This window comes from Oxyura jamaicensis, chromosome 23 (assembly GCF_011077185.1).
Source record: "Oxyura jamaicensis isolate SHBP4307 breed ruddy duck chromosome 23, BPBGC_Ojam_1.0, whole genome shotgun sequence".
Taxonomy (NCBI): domain Eukaryota; kingdom Metazoa; phylum Chordata; class Aves; order Anseriformes; family Anatidae; genus Oxyura; species Oxyura jamaicensis.
This window is the reverse complement of record NC_048915.1, coordinates 3,101,817-3,123,729: the sequence shown is the minus strand read 5'-3', so window position 1 is coordinate 3,123,729 and position 21,913 is coordinate 3,101,817. Positions and strand designations below refer to the sequence as shown.

Here is a 21,913-nt window from a genome sequence, read left to right as displayed (position 1 = left end):
CGGACAACAGATCTGCTCAGGAAAAGATTTTGGATCCAAGGTGAGAGCTTAGTGCTTTTTTGATTATTTTTTTGGCCTTTTTATTTTTAGTTTTTTGGGGGCAGCTGAGGAAACCAGTTGTGGCCAATCCCTCTGTTTGCCAATAGCCGAATGACGCTGATCTGAAACTGGAGAGCTCAGTAAAGAGCTCTCCTCCCTTTTCTTCCCCTGGCCTAATAAAGTACAAATATGTAATAAGGTGATGGGGAAGGTCAGAATTAGACTTTTCTGTACGGCTGTGGATGGTTTGGCTCTTGCTTCCGAAGTGGGATTTGCCTCTTTTCTTTACTCGTTTTCCTGCTGGGGCCGTTAAGCAAGTCCCCTCCAATTCAAGCAAACTGTTTTTTGGAGAGGCCAAACTCTTCTTCTGCAGGACAAAAATCTAAGAGTTGTTCGTGAAATCCTCTTGTCTGCTTAGTGCTTTTTTTTTTCTTTATTATTTATTTTTTTTTGGAAGCTGTACCTGTCTGCTTGTGCAGCGGAGAAGCAGAACCACTGGCTCTTAGTTTTTCTTCTCCTCTCGGGGCTGGTTTTTGCTGTAAAGCTTTTCGCCCTGCTCGCCCAGCCAGGAGGCTCTGCCGCTGGATTTTAGCTGCTTCTCACGGTGCTGCTTCGTGGTGGGGGCCTGACATGCTTTACATCGCACATACTGATCTGGGGAGCTTTTGAACTGGGCCATTTAAGCTTGCTCTGGGCTTGCTGTTACAAGCTCTTAGGCTAGAAATACCTTAAATTTCCTTGAGAACTCAGCAGTTTCTCTGGAGCGCTGGCTTTCGGTTGCTTTCGTTCAACGCCGTACCAAACAACTTCACTGTTGAAAGTTTGACTGGTGACAGGGCTGTGTTTTGCCAAGTTTTGGTACTTAACAGTGTTAGAAAACAGCGGAGATACCGAGATTGAAGGGAGAATAGAAGCAATTCCTATGAATGCAAGGAGGTGTAAGCAGGGGGTCTGGACTTCAGTGATCAAGGAGCGACACTTTCTCTCAATTATGTCTCTCTGTGGCAGGGCCTTTGCTTTTGAAGTGTAATCACAGTAATCTACTCCTGTGGTTTCCTATTGAAAGGATTTCCCATGTATCAGTCCAGAGAAGACTCTCCAGCCTTTTGCAGTCGGAGCGTGGTATTTCCTCAAGTGCTTTTGCAAGTGAGCAGGCGTCGCTTCCCCTCGGCTCCCCCATCCCTCCTGACAGCGGCGTGCAGAGGAGCCGTGCTGCACCTCGGCTCCTCGTACCACCTCTCAGATCGATCAGCACTTCGCTGCATTTCAGCCTGGACTGCTCTTTTCTCGAGGCACGTGTGGTTAAATTTACCTACAAGGATTGAGAGAGCAGAGTCAAGTAGACTTCTGATGGTATGCTCTTGAAGACAGCGCAATGCTGCTAAGAGGAGAGGAGTTAAAGCCCTGTCAGTGCAGTAGGTGTCTTTTTGGGGAGATTTGGGAGGAAGGAACGAGGCGTTGCAGCATTTGAGATGTACACGGCAGCCCCAGGGAGCACGAGTTAGCCTGTTGTTTGCAACAAGTTGGGTGCGTGCATGAACTATTGTTCTTTTGTCGGAGGAAATTAACTGGCATTTACATTTCATCTGCTTATAGGCTTTTACTTATAAGGCTGCGATGGGGAGCGAGGCTCTTCGTGTTTGTTTTTAGCATCTCTGGGTGCTAAGGCCTTGTAGGAGAGTGGCAGTTCAAAGCCACGCAGCTTGGAAGCACGTCGCGTCCTCCCACGCTGAGCCATCAAGGTGACGACTTGGTCACATCCTGGAAATATGTTTGGGTTTTGTGTTTTGGGTTGCTTTTTTCTTTCCTTTCTTTTTTTTTTTTTTTAATGACTTTTTGAACTGTTCCAAATGTTTCTTGAAATTTTTTAACAGTCATCATGATCCTGCTTCCTGTAAAAGTCATGGAAAAGTGGATCTTCACCTTGTTTCTGTCCTTCCAGAAGGTCTGGTTAGCTTTGTGGGTGACCACAGACAAGAAAATCTGTGCAGAGGAGGCAGCGTGTGGTGTGTGCATATTTAAAAGAGAAAAGAAAAGAGAAAAAGAACAAGAATGTATCTGAGAAGCTGCCTTTGCTAGCAGGCTGTGAAGGTGAGGTACCAACTGGGGGGAAACAAGTAACAAATGGAAGAGATGCTGAAATGTTCAGGAACCAAAAGTTGCCCTTGAGCAGGTAGCAGAAGAAAGGCGCAGCCCGTGTTTTTTTGGGGGTAGGATGAAAGAGAGCATCGACTTACTGAAGGCTGGGGGCAAGGAAGCTGTCCTGGTGGTACTGTTTTAACATACCAAAGAAAATAGTGTGGGGAGGAAAAAGATGTCAGTAATCTGAGGTGGTATCCACGAGGCAAGCTCGGGAAGCGTTAGGGACAATTGCTTGGAAGACGTAAACACAATTTGCATCCGTTAGGGTGTATTAAAGCTCCACATGGATGCTCCCATTCAGGAGGTAGCCAGCGTAGCTCTGAGGATTCAGGCTGAAGCACTCCAAGACCTTTTTACCTTTTATGTATTTATTTTTTTCCTTTCTGTCCCCGTGAATGGAAGCTCCTCTTCAGAGCTCGCAGAAACCCTGCGTGGGGCTACGGCCTCCCGGGAGCAATGCAGCGCTCCTCCGGGCTTCTTCCAGGCCACTGCAGCCTCAATCCGTGCTCCTCGGCAGTAGCGTCTGCGGTAACTTCGGCATAAACCATGAAACTTCTCCAGGGCTGTTTTAGTATGGACTAAAATGAGAAAAAAATAAGCACAAAGGAGCGTGGCAGGCACGTTTCTCTGTAAAACTGTCTTGATGGAGGGAATCGTATTGGCTCAACGTACGCGGTTGTCTGTGAGCAACTTCTGTAGGATGGCAAACGTTGCGTTTGCAAGGGTGTCTGGGGCTGAACGGGAGGGGAGGAGGGGGCTTGGATCTCGTTCTCCATCAATTTCTGCCACGTTGGTGCAAATTGCTCTCGGGGAGCCTGCTTTTGGCTGAGTGGGTCGCACCGCCTTGCCGAAAGTGGGCTGCTTTGCCTGCCCTCCCCGTGAAATTCCCTCCCGCGACCCACAAGAGCGCCATTAACTCCCCGTTGTGCCCCTACTCACTTCTTTTTGGCGTGGGCACGGTGCTGTGCGCCTTGCCTGGCAGGCACGAAGCAGCAGACAGCTGGTCAAACAAATGTTTTCAGGGTCTGCGTGTTGGGACTTCAAGCTGTGCTGGCTGTTGAGGTAGGATTTTCTGAAGTGTAGCATACTGCACGAACTTTTTCCTGGGAGGGCAGATTCTGCAAACATAACTGAAATACTGTGCCGGTGTCTGGGATTCTTTCAGCTTTCCAGCAGGAGCTGGCTTTGTGCGATATTTGCTTGTGCAGGCCTGTAGTGCCACTCCTCAAGCACCTGATCTCAGCAAGAGAGGGTGGATCCGTACAAATACCACCCTAGGGCTAGTTACAGGAAGGAATGGCGTAATAGAGAGCCCATTGTCATGGTGATGTGGTGGAAAAAGTCTAATTGGTATTAGTTAGGTCATCGGGAGATCAGGGAGCAGCTCTTATTCAGCCCAAGTGATGGAGGTTAAAGACTGCGGCTGGGATTCATTTAGAGGTCGCTACGCCAAATCAGGCTGAAGGCAGGCCTCGCTTTAGTGTGGTAATGCAACTGCCTAGGTAGAAGGGCTGTGTTTTTGAGGTTTATAGTATTTTCAGGAAATTTGATTGACTGTTCTTACCTCTTGGCTTCAGGCAGAGGTGGTGCAGATGAGGAAGTCCTAGCAAAGTTGCATTTACTCGCTCAGCTCATGAAGTCCGCTCTAAAACTCAGGGCCTTGACTTTCAAGGCTGACCAGTGTTTTTCCACACATCTAAAGAAATGTGATTTTGAAACCTGCGTTATACAAAAGGCAGCAGACACAAAGCTCTTGCTAAAAAACAAAACGCAGAACGTCAGTCTTGAACACTGAACATCAGTAGCAGTGCCCAGTGTTACTACATCAACGTGGAATAATTGAAGTGCGTAAATTAACAGCCTGTAGTGTTTTGGGAGACCTTGTTAAATGTGAAAGAAGCAGCATTTCTCGTGAATATTTAAATTTTCAGCGTAAATGTACCTTGTTGTGGAATATCTGGACATTAAACTACTGCCTACCATGGGGAAAAGCCACTCACACTGATAATTCATCTCAGTGATCCTTCCCACCTTTTTTCTGTTCTCTGGCCGCAGGAGATCTGTCAGCATAAAATAACTTCTCGTTGGGTTCGTTCTTTGTGAAATGTCTGTGGGTTTGAAAGGGCAGCAGGAACCGTGCTGTACTTCAGAATGTAACCGTGGGTTGTAGCACCTGAGAAGGAGCAGGCTGGCTTCTGCTTCTCCACACCAACTTGTTGAAGTTTTCTTCTGGGGGTTCTTTAGAGGTCGGGAACAATTCCTGTATGCAGCTGGATGTACATCGTGTGTCTCAACTTGCTTTGCAGCCTTCAAGCCCAATGGATCAGATGGGGAAGATGAGGCCTCAGCCATACGGAGGAAACAACCCGTACACACAACAGCAGGGACCTCAGGCGGGGCCACAGCAAGGACATGGCTATCCCGGACAGCCGTACGGGCCGCAGACTCCCCAGAGATATCCCATGGGAATGCAAAGCAGGACGCAAAGTACAATGAGCAGCATCTCGTATGCACAGCAGGTAGAGCACCCAAGCTTCTCTAGTCTCTGTTTGCAGCAGGGGCAGGCAGAAGAGCAGCAAAGTACCGTGCCTTCTGAAGGGACCACTTTCAACCAGGTCGGAATCAGTTGCTTAGGTAAAAGGACGTTTCTTTAGGCTATATGTTGCACCACACCTGAATCCAGGTGTGATCCATGTCTGAGGATCTGTGAAAGCCTTGCTGTAACAAGAGGTAACAGCAGAGCAGTGAATCAGAACTGAGGAAAATGGGAAGGGGACTAAGGTGCCCACATGCCTGTATTCTGTTAATGACAAAGCTGTTGCTTACAGTGGAAATGACTTCCAGGTCAGTTCTGGCCCACTAAGTGAACCAAGTGGCTCCTGCTGGACTGTTGGCAGGATGTAAAAGGCTGCTTTTTTCTTTCTGGAGCAAGCCTTCTTTCCTTTTAATATTATTGTCATCGAAGTGTGGTCAAATCCCTAAAAACTTAGTTATGGCATGTAATTTATTACTAATTGATAGCGTCATATACAAGTGAATTTGATATTGTCTGGGAAGCTTTCTTACATAGGTAGCGGCATTTCCAATACCTTCCCAGTTAACTGCTCTGCACAGCTCTCTAAATTGTTGCTTCTTGAGTATAATCTTACTTTGTGTGTGTACTTAAAGTTGCTTCTTAACCGGTATAATTCTCCCCTCTTCTTCTGCAGATTCCGCCTTATGGACAGCAGGGTCCCAGTGCATACGGGCAGCAAAGCCAGACTCCATATTACAACCAGCAAAGCCCTCATCCCCAGCAGCAGCAGCCTCCATATTCTCAACAGCCTCCATCCCAGACCCCTCACTCTCAGCCTTCTTATCAGCAGCAGCAACAGCCTCAGTCTCAACCTCCCCAACTTCAGACATCGCAGCCTGCGTATTCTCAGCAGCAGTCCCAGCCGCCCCATCAGCAGTCCCCGACTCCATATCCTCAGCAGCAGTCCACAGCCCAGCAGCATCAACAGAGTCAGCCTCCCTACTCCCAGCAGCAGTCACAGTCGCCCTACCAGCAGCAACAACAAACTCAGCAGACAGCTTCCTCGGCTCTTTCTCAGCAGTCATCTTCATACCCTCAGTCGCAGCCGCAGCAGCAGCAGTCTGCGTATTCCCAGCAACGCTTCCCCCCTCCTCAGGTAGGCTGGCTCGTGCTTTGGTTCCTTCTGCGAGTGGTTTTTTGAGAAACTCGGGCGAATCGTTTTCTTTGTGCGTTAAAGTCGGTTGAGCTACGCGTCAGCAAGCTGGCTGGAATGATTGCGATAATAGATGTGCTGCCTTCTCTGTTGTGTCTAGATCTGTATCTTACGGAGATGTTATGGTGGTAACAGGCTGAGCCGCGGTAACGCTGCAGTTTTGAAGACTAGTTCTGAGTACATGCTGCTGATTGGCAATACCAGTCTAAAGGATTTCATACTGACATGGTTTTCACACTGTGGTCTCTGGAAGATCTCCAGGTGGTCTGCAGAGCTACTTGGTTTAGCACAATAGCAGGGCACTTCTGAGTCTACAAAAAAAACCCCCGTTTCCTGGTGCTTTTCTATCTCAGTCCAAGACTTCAGGAGGTGTATTGATCACACAGAGGAAGTGAGCACGGGAAAGCTCCTTGGTTCCTTGCTGCTTGGGTGGAGTTTTTTCTACAGATGTTTGCAGATGGCAGCACACGTGGAAATTGAGCCAATAAAAGGCGTTTTGCGGAGTGACGCGTAGATGGGAGAGTTTGCTCTTAAACGTAAAACTTGGCTTTAGGGAGGAGAAATAAAACGTGAAGCATGTGGAATTGAAGATAAGATCATGAGGCAATCTTTTTTTTTCCCTGTGTTTATTTTCAGCAAGGTTTAATATTATGGTAATAGTCGTGTGAAAAGCTAGCTGGGACCTTTCAGCAAACATTGCAAGGTATCGAAGGTAGCGCGTATGAAGAGTTGAAGGTCTTAATTGACTTGCCGTGTTTGTGTAATAAAGTACTTAGAGCTGTTGTAAGATGTTAGAAGATTGAGAAGCCAAGTGGGCAGTCTCCCAGGACAGTCTCTGTTCTTCAGGATCTGTCTGTAATAAGGAAAAGCCGAAGAATTATTGTTTTGTCATGGTTTGGACTCCTACTTCCAACAGTCACTATGGTAGTCCAGCAACGTTTATCCTCCTGTGGAGCAGTAGGCGTGCTGGCTTGAACTCCTTACTGCCCTATTTCCAGTTTTGGGCAAATGTCACCGAGGGTACATAATTCTACCACAGTGAGAATACATCAGAGTGATTCCAGCAGAGCCTTTATTTTATTCACATTTGTGTTTTTATTTGGTGTTTCTTGATGTTTCAGGAGTTATCTCAAGAATCATTTGGGTCCCAGGCATCATCTGCTCCCTCAATGGCTTCCAGTAAAGGGCAAGAAGACATGAACTTGAATCTTCAGTCCAGACCTTCTAGCCTGCCGGTGAGTGGTGAGCTGCTGGGGAAGTGAATGGGGTGAGGGCAATCAGAAGCACAGCAGGATAAATTAGCGCTGGTAGTATTCCACATGGAAATGGGAATGATGGAGGCTGCCTGTGCTTTTTTACCAAGTCATTAGCTTCTGGCTTCCCACTGGAGATTAAATGTAATTTACAAAAGTAATGGATCTGAGAGTAAAGTTTAACCCTAGGTACTCTGGTCTGTAAGTTCTAGCCAAAAGATTTCCTTGAGTTTTCTGTTCATAGTGTCTGAAATACCTGACTACTGTGAGGGTAGGTTCTGACCTTCAGGCAAAGGTGTTTCACTTTTATTTTACTCCGTTGTTCCTTTAGCTCACTGTTCCATAGGTGGTTAAGGGCTGTGCTATTGGATCCTCATATTGCTGATTTAAGCTTCTTTGGTCCAGTCTGACTGAACAGTTGGTGAAAAAGACAAGTTCATTAATACCTGGAGTGAGGAAGATCAGTCAGAGAGAGCTCCTTCCCTGATAGATCAAGTTATATTTTCTTTTGCATCCTGAATCTGCTTGCTGAAGGTGCAGTGAACAGTTGTGTATGAGATCAGCGCCTAGTTTTCCAGCAAGTTTTGGACCAGCATAGTTTAATTTGGGGTTAAAACTTCATGAAGAAAAAGGAGAAAGGTTAAAAGTTTTAAGTTTGCACAAGTCTCCGTATGCCTCTGACTTGGAAGAACAGTATTAAGCTGCTGAATTCTGATTTTGCTGGTTACTTTCACTTGTAACCAGTAGGAAGTGAGTTTTTTTTATTTAGCCACTGGCTAAGTCTGTTTTCTAAGCTGCAGTTGGATTGGTCACAGGAAAGTGAGCTGTGTATACAGCAAAGTTATTTTTGCTCTCAGCAATGAGAACAGCTTTGTTGTGAGCCCCTTGAAATAATTCCTTTGGATTGTGGGTACAAATTGTCACCCAAAATACAAAGTGATTCTAGTTCTGACCACCTAATGGGAGTAGTTGTGGGTTGTTTCTTTTTTCTTTTTTTTTTTTTTGGACCTCGATTACAAAGATTTAATTTGTTCTGAGGCCCGGGGAAAAATCCTTTTAAATAGCATGTTTCTTTCCACTCTGCCTCTCCACAAGTTCTTCCATGTGACCCATCTTCTGGCGAAGAATGTAGGAAAAGTGAAGCCGCTGAAGTAATTGAAGAAATTGCTCTAGCTCTGAACGGTGGGAAGTCCTGTTTAGTAGCATTGTTGATAGAGCCTTCATGAATCCTACCAATCAGCGCCCTCTGACTCAGATTATAGGAATTAGTTGCTCTGCTTAGCAGAAGTGGCTCCTTCTCAGCACCAGTGGGAATTTTTTATACCTTGTGGTTTAATGCGTTTGGGCCCTTTCAAGCTTTCCTTTTTCCCAAGCAATTTAAGAAAAGATACACATCTCTGCCGTAAAAGTGAGGGAAAACTTAAAAAAGAGGGAATTTTATCCAGTTTGAAATGATAACGTGTCCACTAATTTCTAATCAGATATTCAGAGGTTTTCTGAAAAGAAATCCAGGGCACAAAAATTTGGTCCAGCTTTTATAATCTGCTAGCTGTAAAGCTTATTTCCTGTTTTAAACAGACTTTATAGTCGTCTTGTTTTTCAGAATATCACCAAGTAATTAGCATTTAAGAAAACAAGCAGTGTTTAGCTTGCTTAACCCTCGGGTACTTCAAGGCCTTTTCCTTGGTAAGCCAAAAAAAAAAAACACCCAACAAGCAAACACCACAAACTCCCTGCAAGAAGAAAAACTCACCTATATTCTTATGTGTGTTTCATAATTATTTGCCCCTCTAATTAGGGTACTGTAGGGCAAGATCAGCACCCGTTTGTAAACTGAGAATGCATCAGACAGTGATGTTGTGGAGTGGTGTAAAGAGGACCTCTGAGGTGTATGGAAGCCAACTCTTTGTTTCGGTGATCAGTGTCTCGCACAAAACTTGGCCTGGGGATGCGTAGAAGCAGAAAAGCTGCATTGGAAGGGTGTTATCAATTCCTTTTATCTTCCTTATATTGCTCACTCTGTCTGTTTTAGAAAGTTTTATACTAGCCAAGGGGATTCCTAGATCCCTGTTTTGCCATTATATATGACTTAGAGAAGCGTAGTTAGTTTGTGGGTTTTTAATTTTTTGTGGAGTTCTGAGTCCTCTTCTAAGCCTCCGTGGGCACTGTGGAATAGCTCACTGGGTATCCTGGAATCGGGGCAAATCGTACGATGCATCATCTTTAATTAAACATAGATCAGCTCCAGGAGGAGAAGGAGGTTGCTGCTTTTAGGTACTTATTTACGAAGTGTTAAATTTATGTCCCCAGTGCCTTTACGAGTCTTTAGCCTTCACGCGTTTAATACTGCGCATCGTATTAATGCTGAAACTTGAAGCAGTAAAAGTGGGAATGTATTTTTGGCTGACACCGTCACTGTTTCAGAAAGTCGTGGTCTCCTAGAGATGTTAAGTGTTAGTTTGGCAACGTCGTCAAGTTGTTCAACTCCTGTCAGATGTTGCTGGTTTGTTAAGATTTGCCTGAGAGATGTAAGGTTGATCATTCTGGGTGGAGGCCTTCAAGGTATCCTGGCAGTGATTTTTGTGTCCCTAACTAAACTTTTTTTTCTGACTATGCTCCTGTATTAAGACTTTTAACAGCAGAAGAGTCAAATTACTGATTTCTCTAGTGCTTTGCCTGAACATCTGCAAGTAGCAAGAAGTCTGGTCTCCCATTTCTGCTGGTGTTACTAGGCTGTTCTAGCTAAAGTATTTCTTGGTTTATTGTTCATTTTCTGAAGATTGTGCCTGCTGCACTGGGGGAGGATGCTGCTGCTCGTGTGAATGCGCTGATGTCTTTTAAAGAGTAATGCATCCACGCGAGTGTCCTGCCTGGTACTCTTTTCCTGTAGCAGGCTGGATGAAGAATTTCTCTGAAGAATTTGCTGCTTCCCTAGGGAATCTCTTGTCAGGATTGCAGCTAAACTAAACTTAGATTCCAATTGTGTATGGGAGAAGTGAAGTGTAGTCTTTTGTGTCTGGGTGTAATGGAGGAATAGTAATCCATAGCATAAATCATACTCTCCCAGGAGATTCCCTAGTCTCATCTCTTCAGCAAAGAATTCTTCTTGGCAAGTCATATCCAGTTTATTTGGTGTCTCTACCTTTGGAGGCTTGGATGCAGAGTCTGTAGAAGTCAAATATTTCCAGTTATTAATTACCTTCTGCTTAGGCCTGGAAGATGCTCTCATAACAAGTTCAGGGAAGCAAACAAGGTGCTAGGACATCCACTTGGGTTTGGATTGAAGTCAGTTCTGCTGCAGAAATCTCTGGAGTTTGGGGATTGTTAGAAGGAATTTTGTATCTCGTGGAACGTGGAGCAGAGTGTTACGTTGCCTTGGTCTCTGCCTTGAAGGAGTCGAGTACAGGTTCCTGCTGTCTTTGAAGTGGATGTGAAGCAGAGCACCGAGACAGTGCCTGCCATGCTGTTAGCACTTTCCTAACCACAGAAGTTGATAACTGTGGTGTTACGACCTTTTACAGATTGGCCCTAAAAGCCACGTATAGAGCAAAACTGATTTGCTACCAGTATGTACTGGCTGTATGTGCTTTTCACTGGACTTTCTGGGATTTCTTCAGTGAAGTTTTTCTATCTGTAGAAACCAAAACTTGTGTGAGGCACGCTGTTTTCGGCAGTGCTTTGATGGGAAACATTCTGCTTGGGTTGGGACTTCTGGCTGAAGCAGGAGGGCAGATACTGGCAGGGTTTTGGAGGTGCTGAAGTAGCAAGGTTGTGTTTGAATTTTTGTTGCAGCAAATGCATAATGAAGCAAACTGGGGCAGCTTGTACAGAAGTTTCAGAATTCCAGTCACAGAATGTCTTTAGTCGGCTTTGGTCAGTTTTACTGTGCAGCTTGAGGGAGGAACCCCATTTCTTTTCTGGGCAACTGATTTTCATCTCAATGTGGAGTGGGAAATCATTTTAATCTCAATATTTTGCACTACTGGCAAACTGTATTTCTCATTTAGCTGCATTTCAGTTTGGTTCATCGCCAACTTCAGGTTTGAAAAGCATCTTATCAATGGCAGGAAATAACCAACTGCAAACAAATTCCTGATCACAGAATCACAGGGTTGTAGGGGTTGGAAGGGACCTCGAAAGATCATCGGGTCCAACCCCCCTGCCAAAGCAGGTTCCTCAGAGCAGGCTGCCCAGGTAGGCGTCCAGGTGGGCCTTGAATATCTCCAGAGAAGGAGACTCCACAACCTCCCTAGGCAGCCTGTTCCAGTGCTCCGTCACCCTCACCGTGAAGAAGTTCTTTCACATGTCGGTGCGGAACTTCCTGTGCTCTATCATGTGGCCATTACCCCTTGTCCTATCCCCACAAACCACTGAGAAGAGGTTGGCTACATCCTTCTGTCTCCCACCCTCAGATATTTATAGACATTGATGAGACCCCCTCTCAGTCTTCTCTTCTCCAGGCTGAACAGACCCAGGTCTCTCAGCCTTTCTTCCAGGCCCCCTATCATTTTTGTGGCCCTCCGCTGGACTCTTTCCAGGAGGTCCCTGTCTTTTTTGTACCGGGGAGCCCAGAACTGGACACAGTACTCAGGTGAGGCCTGACCAGAGCAGAGGGGGAGGATCACCTCCCTTGACCTGCTGGCCATGCTCCTTTTAATGCACACCAGGATCTCTTGGCCACCAGGGCACACTGCTGGCTCATGGCCAACCTGTTGTCCACCAGGACCCCCAGGTCCTTCTCCTCAGAGCTCCTCCCCAGCAGGTCATCCCCCAGCCTGTACTGATACTCCTGGTTGTTCATTCCCAGGTGCAGGACTCTACAATTGCTCTTATTAAACAACATCTGGTTTCTTCCTGCCCACCTCTCCAGCCGGTCCAGGTCTCGCTGAATGGCAGCACAGCCTTCTGGCGTGTCAGCCGCTGATCTGTTTAACTTTTGAGTGTGCGTTCTGGTCTTGGAATTTTTGCATTATGGATTTAGCAAAATTAGACTATGGGAAGGGAGAGAAATGAAGCTGCTGAGTTCTTGCTGATAGAGAAGTGACTCTTTTGTGAACCTCCCCAGCGTCGTGGGGTATTTTTTGTTTGATGACTTCTTCCTCATAAGCCAAGTAGTTTCTGAATTAGGGCATGCTGGAGGGTGTCAGGAAAGCACTACTTGGATTTGCCAGTTTTACAAGGTGGTCGTTTCAGCTTGCACTCTTCAGGTACTTGAAGTGGAATAAAGTTGAGCTCTGTCAGCTGCATCCCCTGACCTGGAAATAATCAATGCAACAGCCTGATGTACAGTGAAAAACTACCTCAAAGCTGCTGTGGATGGAGACGGAGGTGCAGCCCAGGAAATGAATGCTTTCTGAAAAATTCTTTGAGCTCAATATTTTTCATTTTGGCAATTTCTTTTGGGGGAAGGGAGAAGAAACCTTTATAGTTGAATCTCGTGGTCACTTCAGTCACTCCCTCCCCCCCATGCGGGACTTCCTGCTTATGTTTGGTTTGTGTTTGGCCTTCTGAGCTCGTCTTATTACTTGCCTTGAAAGAGGGATTAGTGGTGTATGCATTTCGAAGCAGGGGAGTTGCATGCTCTGGTGACTGGGCATCGCAGTGGGTGTGCGGATGAACACATCAGCACCCGGAGGCTTGCCTCAAGGAGCACAGTACCTGAAACACTGGTACTGGAGAGATGGGTGCCTTCCAGTTTATGCTGATGGGAAGGTTTCTATCCCAAGTTATGGTGATACAGGGAGTTGAAAACATTTTTTAACCTGACCAGGGCTTCTTTGTCTAAGCTCTTCTTGGTGTGTGCAATCTTGGCAATCACTTTTGTGCAGTTCCTTAAGAAGGCCATGCATTTTTTTTAATTAATTTTAATTTTGCTACTAGCCTTTACAGATGCAGAGAGTATAGAGTGCTGCTCGGAAAGCTACCCTAATCTTCTAGCCACTCCAGTGACATGCTTCGCGCGTCTGACCTGCTTCTCAGGGCCGCTCTGCTATTTGTCCATGTGGCAATTTCTCTCCTCCCACCCCTTCCTCCAGGCTGGAACTGAGCTGATCTGACCTGGTGCTCGGGAGGAAGCTCCCCACCCCGTGGTGCATCTCTCAGGCCCTCTCTGGGCCACACCAAACCCTCTGCCCTCGCCATCTCCCACCGGCAAAGCCAAGAAGTGTCCCTTCAGCAATCACGCCGCGCTGGGCCGCTGCTGCAGCTCAGCTTCGCGGGAGCCTGCGCTGGCAGCAGATTGCGCTATGCTCGATGCCGGGCTCGTTTCCTGTTTCTATTCTAGTCGTTAGCGGCTCGGCTCTGCTTCCTGCCTGTACGCCTTACACAGATTCCCCTAACTGGAACCTTTCGTTTTCTCAGGAACGATTTCGGTTACAGGCCTAACGCAAGCGCGGAGCGGCCATCTCGGCGGGGAGAGCCCAGACGGCGGCCGCAGCTCGCTCAGGAGCCGGGCCCTGTACGTTCCTGAGGCCGGGTTTAGGCCCAGCTGGAGGGACTAGGCGGGTCAGTGTTTAATCAGGAAATTGCTGTAGGATGACCAGTTCTGATGTTGGATCCCAAACAATAGTCTGTGCTCTCAGTCACACGCATCCCCTGGAAATACAGAGCGTTCTTGCACCGTAAGTGCCGAAGCACACGCCTCGTGAGATGACCCTCAGCTTTTAAGCACGCTTTCAAGCAGCTCGCTGTTGTAGGGCAGGGAAATCAGCCTTTCACTTCCTTTTTGCTGCTGAGCTGGTGTTATCGGAGACCCTTGAAAACGCGCAGAAGCCTCAGTCAGCCTGACGTTGGAAGCAACTTAACCCTGCTGGAGATCCCAAACAGAGCAGGGGAGGGAGGGACGGCGCTGACATGACCTTCGTGTGCTGCGTGGGGTGGTTACAGGGGTTACTGAAGGCGTTTAACTCTGGCTGACAACGCTGTGCTCATTTTAAATGCTGCCATACCTGCGCTTTCAGTTCACTGGGATCATTTTCCTAGTAATGTTGTTTTGGCCTTCTGGATTGACTCGTCTCGGAGATGTGCACAATCACGAACGCAGTGGAGAAAGCTTTCCACGTGGCTCTCAAATGCAGGGCATGGCATGGGCCCAGGGCTCTGGCAGTGGCAACGCGGCTGGGACGGGCTTGTGCCCATGTACCCGGGGGTGCAAGGTTCGTGCTGAGATTTCAAACGAGGCCTGTGTGGTAATTGGAGGAGGAGTTGTGTAAATACGTTTTACTGTAGTTTGAATCAAGCCTCGCTGAGGAAAACAAGAACGTTTATTTATTATTATTTTTTTAAATTTCCTGAAGTGAAACGAAGTGGCATCTCTGGGAATTGACTGCTCTGGCAAGCCCTGACCCTGAGGGTGGCAGTGGGTGTGCGTCAGTGCGTGGCATGAGCCAGGTTGCCATGGCTGTGCTTACCTCTTCCCCTGCACGCTCGCTGCTCTGAGCCAGGACGAGAGCAGAATTGCCTTCAGTCCTTTTAAACGTCTCTTCAGTTTCTGTGTCCCATCCAGGTCAGCGGTACCGGGTGCAGTATTTCAGACAGGCTCTTGGATGAAAGTTTATTTCCCTAGAACTGCTGGCGGTGTCAGGGGGCTCAGCTGTAGCCCTCGTGTCGCCCCATTGCTGTCTCCCCGCAGGTACGACGGCCTTTTGGAGGGAGCTGCCAGCTTTTGGCTGTCTCTTCCCAGCTTGTTCCAGCGAGGGCACTGCCAGATTCATCAGGCTTGCAAATATCCAGTGCCTTAACAAATCTTGTTCCCTCCTAAAATCTTTCTCCTTTACGCTTTTTTAGAAATGGATTCTGTCACTCTTAATTGTTTCACAGAGGCTGATGATAATACTGAAAGCGGAGTTGCTTTGAAATCTGAAGTATTGACCTTAACAGGGGCCTTTTAAATTTTTTAATTATTTCAGACTCCTGCCTTTGCTGCATTTCTTTGCCCACCCAAGCTCCTATGGTTGGCATGGTGGCATAATCACATGCTGAGATGACTAAATGCTTTGGAGTCTAAATTGAACACATCAGAGATTGGAAAGTGCCTTCCAGAGGAAGCACTGCTGGGGAGTTGGAATATCCTTACGGCTGGCAATTGGAGGGTAGCTTCCTGCCTCTTACGGGATTGAGCTTCTTGTATGATCTGGGCTTTGTCTTCAGACCGAAGCAGAACAACACACACAAAAAAAAAACTGGAAGAAAAACAAAGGCTCTTTAAATAAACAGGTTGTGGTCTGTCACCTGAGCCCGTACTAGCTTTTCACTTGCACTTTCCTTCCCAGGGCCTGGTGCTGGACCAGCCTTTCTGATTGATGTGGTCAACTTCTAGCTCTCGCTCCCCTGTGTCCCCAGCACCCTTCAAAAAAAAAAAATCAGTGTTGCTGAGAACATCTCTGATGCTGCTGTGATAACGCTGCTCACTGTGCCCGGGTCACGCATCTTCTTTCCTGCAACCCATTTCAGGGTTGGTGTCGCTGTTGAAGCTTCAAGTTTCACCCTTTTTTTTTTTTTTTTTTGTAGCATGCTGCTGCTGGATGGCCAGGCCAACTTCTGTGCTAGCCGAAGTGTCAGGCAGAACTTCAGCATTTCCACTGCTGCTTTGAATGCTTTGTTGTACCAGTGGTTAGATAAACCCGGGAGTACTTTCAGAAGCTGAGCAGCTTTCAAAGGGTTAAATGGCAACTATCTCCTGGGGGGCTTTGCTGCTGTGTTTCCCAGGGTCCTGCAGAAGAGTTGAGCACCCAGCGCTCCCTGGGTGGGAACGCCGGATTTCCACGCCGTGGGTTTTCCCTTCAGCGACATCTTGTTCTGTGCGTAAATCACGTTACTCCTTCTGTACTTCGTGCTGCAACCACAGCCTTCGAATGTCCTCTCCAAAGAGGCAGAATATGAAATTTGTTAATCTGGTCAGTGTTTCGAGGGGGAGGACCCCCCCCTCCTCTTCTTTTTTTTTTTTTAAATTTTATTTGGAGGGGGAAGAGAAGGAGGGGTGGCACAGAGTAGGAGCAGTAGATGTGATTAAAGCTCCTGCCGAGCAGATCTGTGGGAGTGGAGTATCGACCTCTGAAAAATCAATGGCTGCTGCGGTAGCAGTGCTGGCTGTTTTGCAAGGTCTCCCGTTGCAGGAATGTAGTAAAGCCAGCAGCACTTCCGTCTCTCTTTCTCCCTTTTTTATTTTGTACCTGCTTTCTGCCAAATGACCCGACTCACCTAGATTTACTGAGGTGGATTAGAACAGCAGCTTATTTTTGCAATCAGAGTAAAATTTCTTGTGTGACGCTGAGCCCCTCCTCCTGACAGCCTCCTTTCCAAACGCTCTTTTTCCTGCAGTGCAGCTAGAGCCAGCAGCTTCTACCAGTTTGTCTAAAGCGAGCCTGGAAGAATGAGCTTTTCAGCTTCTTTTTTTGAGCTGAAACTGCACAAATCTCTCTTGCATGTTCTAGTCCCCATCTTAGGTTTGTAATTGTCAGCACTGATGCCTGAGAGGAGCTTAAACTCCTCATAAAGGAAGGGAATATGGACTCCATCTAGCAGAGGCTTGAGCCTTGATAGTGTTACCTTCCTCATACTTGTTTTACGGGGCTGGTGTTTTTTCCTGAAGTAAAAGTCTAGCACTTTTCCTTTGTTTAAGGAATCCTGGGATGAGTAAGTGGCACGTAACAGAACCTGAACGTTTTTATGCATGCTTAGTTTTGTAACTGGGATCTTAGCTTTTTTCTAAAAGAACATGATGCAGAACCTGAGAACCCTCTTACTGCTCAGATCAGGGTTTGAACTTCTAAGAACAAACTTGAAGGGCCAAACCCAGTCATTTCACTGTATAACTGAAACTCTTTGTTCCTTCTCATTGCTGGCCTTGCCCTGTTTGAAGAGGGATAGAAGAGGCAAGGCCTTAAACTTAAAAAGCTCTCATAAAGCACAGAAGCGCGCTGTGCAGCTCATGCTACTGCAGCAGGCATCTTCTGGGCATTCCCTGCTTCTTAACCCACGAAAAAGTCATCTTTCCCTTGCAAACTAAAAACAAACTCTTCTCCTCAGGGAGTACAAACTGGGAGGTACGTGGCAGAGGAGGAAAGCTGTGTATGGTCAAGAAGTGTGTCGCTTGTGTTGCTAGACTTTGGTTACATTTGATTAGTCTTTGGTAGCTTGGAAATGTGGATGACTATAGTTCCCACGCAGGTATGAACTCGGAATCAGTAACAGGTAAACCGACCATTTAAAAATACACACTGCTGGTTTCTGCCTCCTACTGCTCCCCAAGACCTGTCCGGTACAGAATGGAACACTTGGTAACCGTGGCCCTGTTTGTGATCTTGCTGTAAGTTACCATGGTGCTCTAGGTGTGGGGAGAGGTGGTGCTGGAAGAGCTTTGTGCGTGCATCCTTCCTTCTCCTCCTCCCCTTCATCTGTTGTCCAGCCTAAAAGTGTTGGAAGAATTTCACGGAGCTTGACCCGTTATTCTCTGCACGTTAACGACTGTAGGAGAGCAGAGTGAGCACAATGATGTTCGTCCCCATCCAGAGCCATTACTCAGTCACTTATATCTTTGTGGTGGTAAGTGCTGATGGGTTTCGACAAGATTTTAAAGCATGGCAGGTGAAGTTGAGCTGGTGGTAGGTGTGTAGGCCTACAGGCACCTTTCCAGTGTGCCTCTGGTAAGCAGGATCAGCTCGGAGACTGAAAAACTCCCTTCTGACCGTTCAGTTTGTTGGCAAGAAAAAGCTTTGGAGGTTGTAGATATGATGTAGATGGAGATTACTCCGTCCTAATAAGTATTAAATGGGTTTTTACTGTAGCTTAAGTTGTGTTCCCCAAATCTAGCTTTTAGTTTTTACTGGGGAAGCAACCTGAAAGAGGCAAGCTGTAAGTAAAAGGTGGTGATGGGCTGTAGGGCCCTGCCCGGACCCTTCGTCAGATCTGGGGAAATCTCAAGTCAGCTTCACGAGGGGTCGTTGTGCACCTGAAGGGTGTGGTAGATGAAGCACAGTGAGGTCTCCAGGCCACTTGGTGTTACAAGATGTGTTGCTCTGTGGGGTATAAGATGCAAAATAGAGTTGTCTGTACTGTAGAAAGAGCAACAAGTCTGTTCTCCCTGAAATAGCAGGGAGATTCTGGCCTGCCAGTCAGCTGTGTCACTTTTGTGGTAGAGAGGACTTGAGGTATGTTGGGGGTGGAAATAAAGGGGAGGGAGAGGACAAGCTTGTAATTTTAGGTGCCGGTAGTTCTTAAATGAATGGAAAGTAAGCTGCAGAGAACGTGAAATTGGAATCAAAAGTAGGTATTTCAATTAGTCAGAGGCAGTGAAGAGGCTTTTTCCCTTTCAGAAAGAATCGGGGAAATAAATTTAGCCATTGTGCTGTGGTCTTGCTTGTAAGCATCTTTATGGAAACAACTGGCCTTGCAGAATTTATAACCTTTACCACATGCTCGTCTCCAGCTCATAATTTCCTTGAGTGCTATCTAGTGATCAGATAGACGTAATGATTGTAGGCCCTGACTGCGCTCCTTCCCTCTTCCCCCACACTTTTCATATGCGCTTACCTTGGGGATGGGCAGGGGAGCAGCATAGGAAGCTCGCAGTCCCCGGCGAGGAGATCAATGTACTTTCTGGTCATCTTCCTGCTCTTCCAGATCAGTGAGGTGGGCCCGAGCAGAGCCTTGAATCTGTTCTCTGGGGTTTTGTTACCTTGATCTGAAGTATTTCTTGTTGTTTCATCTTCGTGTTTGTTTAACAAATGAGCTCGTATCAGATAGCGAAATGGTGGTTCCCCTGTTGGTATAAAAGAAACCTCGCTGTTTCCAGCACAAACCAACCGGCTCCCTTGTGTTGGTCATGCCAGGACTTGCAACCCTCTCCCGGAGAGAGATGAACTCCCCTGCCCCCTCCTTTGGGTACCAGATTGTGTGATTTCAGGCATGGTTTTGTTGTGGTGTGAAAAGAAGGTGTTAGCTGCTGAGTCCTTGTTTGTCAGCAGTACTGACAAACCCATGCTGGCATCGGTGAGGATTGGGCAACCAATCGCAGCTGGAACAGTTATCGTTTCAGGGTCCCTGTGGGCTTCCGCTATCAGGTCACATCCCAAAATAACACTGGGCAGTATTTCAAGTGAAGAAACTCAGGCTTTGGGGCTGCAGCCAGCCTGGAGTGTGAGATTCTGTGTGAAATAGTTGGAATCCCTCCAGCGTTTTTGATCTGCATGGCAGATGAGCAATAAAATGCATAAAAAACACATTGGAAACACGTGAGGAAATTCTCCAGACCCTGACGTTTCCTTCAAGTTGGCAGAGTTACTGCTGTTGAGCCTCACCTCCTGTCTCGGCTCGATTGGCTGCGCTCGCAGGAGGAGGGAAGAGGAGAGCCCTTCTCGTGGTGCTGCTGCGTCTTTCCAGGTCTCTTCCTGATGCTCTGCGGGAGGCAAATAAAACCTCACTGGCCCTCTCCTCTTTGGACTCGGTCCAGAACCCACTGACAGCAGCAGGTCTCCATTATTGCAATGAGGTTTTCCTTTTTTTTTTTCCCTTTTTTTTTTTTTTTTCCTTGGAGGCTTCTCTGCTGTAACTGTCGTTAAAACAGTCTGCAGAGAGGTTGAGAGATTCCCTTTCCCCCTAGTTTGTGGTGCACTTGAGTAAATGGGATATCAAAATTGGAGGGTGTCCTTTAGGTCTAGGTAGAAAAACACCGTGTCTTGATGGTTGGCATCCTGAGAAAATAACTTGATAGGAGGAAAACAGCTCCTTACTGATTAGCTGTTTGCACTTAAGCATTCCAGTCTGCTTCTCTCCTTCCACTTGCAGGAATCACACTTCTGAGAAACTTAGTGCTGCTGGATAACACGCTTAGAAAATGCTGCTGTGCTGCTGGAACATTTCTTTGCTGGGAAATGACTTTATTATCGGGATTCGTAAAACTTTCAGTTCTGTAGAGGTGAAATACACTTTGTGAGTTACCTGCTTTATGTGATACTGTCCTGTATCAATTCCTACACATCCTAACATCCAAGAAAGGTTTACGCACAATTCATTTTTAACTTATTTAAGCTGATTAGCTGAGAGTCCGATCCAAAGCCTGAAAGCTAGAAGGCCTGCTCGTCATATATGTGAGGTCCGTGATGGTATGCCAGCAATGCAGAGAGGCCCTCGCTTGCATGTCTGAAGCAACCCCGTATTAACCCACTTAATTAAAACTGAATGTTTTGAAATGACTTGCAGTACTTAGGGTAAGCTTTGATGCACAGGCAAGGTCGAAGACATCAACTTCAAAGATTGTTAACTAGTTACTTAGGAGTTAATATTCAAACAGTTTTTAACGCTGCTTTGTTTTATGTATTGCAGATATATTTGGCCTGGTATTGCCAAATCGTATCCTCTTATTCTGCCTGGGACGTGCGTGGATATCACTAAACCATGTAGTAGACGGTGACCTCCCCACATCCTGGAGGCAGACTCCTTCTGCCTCTTGGAGAAGCGTCTCACTTAGGCTCTTGATAATGGAAGGAAACTTCCACGCTTCACCTTTCATACTTGCCCTGTGCCCAGCCTTTCATGCCCATACTCTGTCTCAGGTGTACGTTTGTAATGTGCTTTTCTTCTGAGCCTAAAAAATCTCTTACTCAAGTAGCGATAGTAGCTCTGCCCCTCTGGTCTGAAGGTTTAACTGCTGACCAGCAGAACTGCTGAACTGTGGGAGCTTGTGCTGGTGAGGGTTTAAAGCTGCAGAGGGTTTTGGCTTCCAGCTCGTTTCAGCGATGATAAAAACAGCGGATGTGTTTGGGTATCGTTTGGTGATTTAGCCTAAAAGTACCTTAAAGGAAATGTCAGTAGCTACTAGGACCAATTTTAGGTCAGGCTGAATTGACTTGTAGGTGTCCTGATCCTCTCATTGACTAGAGGGGAACCTAGGTGCATATCTTATGCCAGTAGCTGAAGTTAAATCTGATTAATCTCAGTCTTAAATAGAAATGGCATAGGAGAGTGTTCAGCTCTTGGTTGTTTGTGTTGGTTGATGTCTTTTAATGCAAGATGTTGGAAATTCTCTCTGTACTCCCACTTCTGGTAGCTTCTTTAGTAGGATGTGGGCTTTGTTGAAGTTTTCCAGGGAAAAAGAAAAAAAAAAAGTAGCTGTGTAAATGAGCAGTGCTTCTGGTGTTACATTAGGAAGGTAGTGAAAATTACAAAACCTCACAGACACTATTTTTAGGCTTTTTCTGCATTTTTTTTTAGCTTTCATTGAAATAAAACAGTTGTGTTTTTTTTTTTTTTTTTTTTTTTTTTTTTCCCCAGGAAGATAATGCTTCATAAGTAAGCAAATGTACCTCTGAGACTGTCACACAGGAAATTATCTCTCAAACAGAAGCAGTAATGGAAGGGGTGGAAGGGCATACTATGCACTAAGTCCTCCCATCAAGTGACCTGCATTTCCAGCTCAAATGTAGCATTTGCCAGCATTTTGATCCAATTCTGCTGTTAAAATAGACAAGATTGCCCTACTGCAGCAGACAAAGTGGTGCAGCTGATGCCCAGCTCTCCCCTTTGTCCTTCTGAGTGCCAGTCTCTGTCCAACAAAGTGTGATGAGGTTGTTGGATATTTCCCAGGTCTTTTTTATTCCTTCTTAACTCCAGTTTTCCCCTTCCCAAGGTGCGAAGTACTCTTCTCCAGCTTAGATGATGGGGATGTGCTCTCAGAGCCTTTTCACACCTCACCTGGCAGACAGGTGTTACAGAGCGATAGGGCTCCTGCTTCTGACAGCTGATAAGTTTGCGGTG

At 46.5% G+C, this 21,913-nt stretch overlaps 1 protein-coding gene across 1 annotated transcript in view; it reads left to right on the top strand.

Moving 5' to 3' along the window:
* Nucleotides 1-21,913, top strand: part of ARID1A (AT-rich interaction domain 1A) — a 60,326-nt gene that overhangs the window by 18,955 nt on the left and 19,458 nt on the right. The window contains 3 exon segments of the mRNA XM_035345511.1: nucleotides 4,488-4,700; nucleotides 5,391-5,852; nucleotides 7,031-7,144. Coding sequence (XP_035201402.1) covers nucleotides 4,488-4,700; nucleotides 5,391-5,852; nucleotides 7,031-7,144 — 789 coding nt within the window.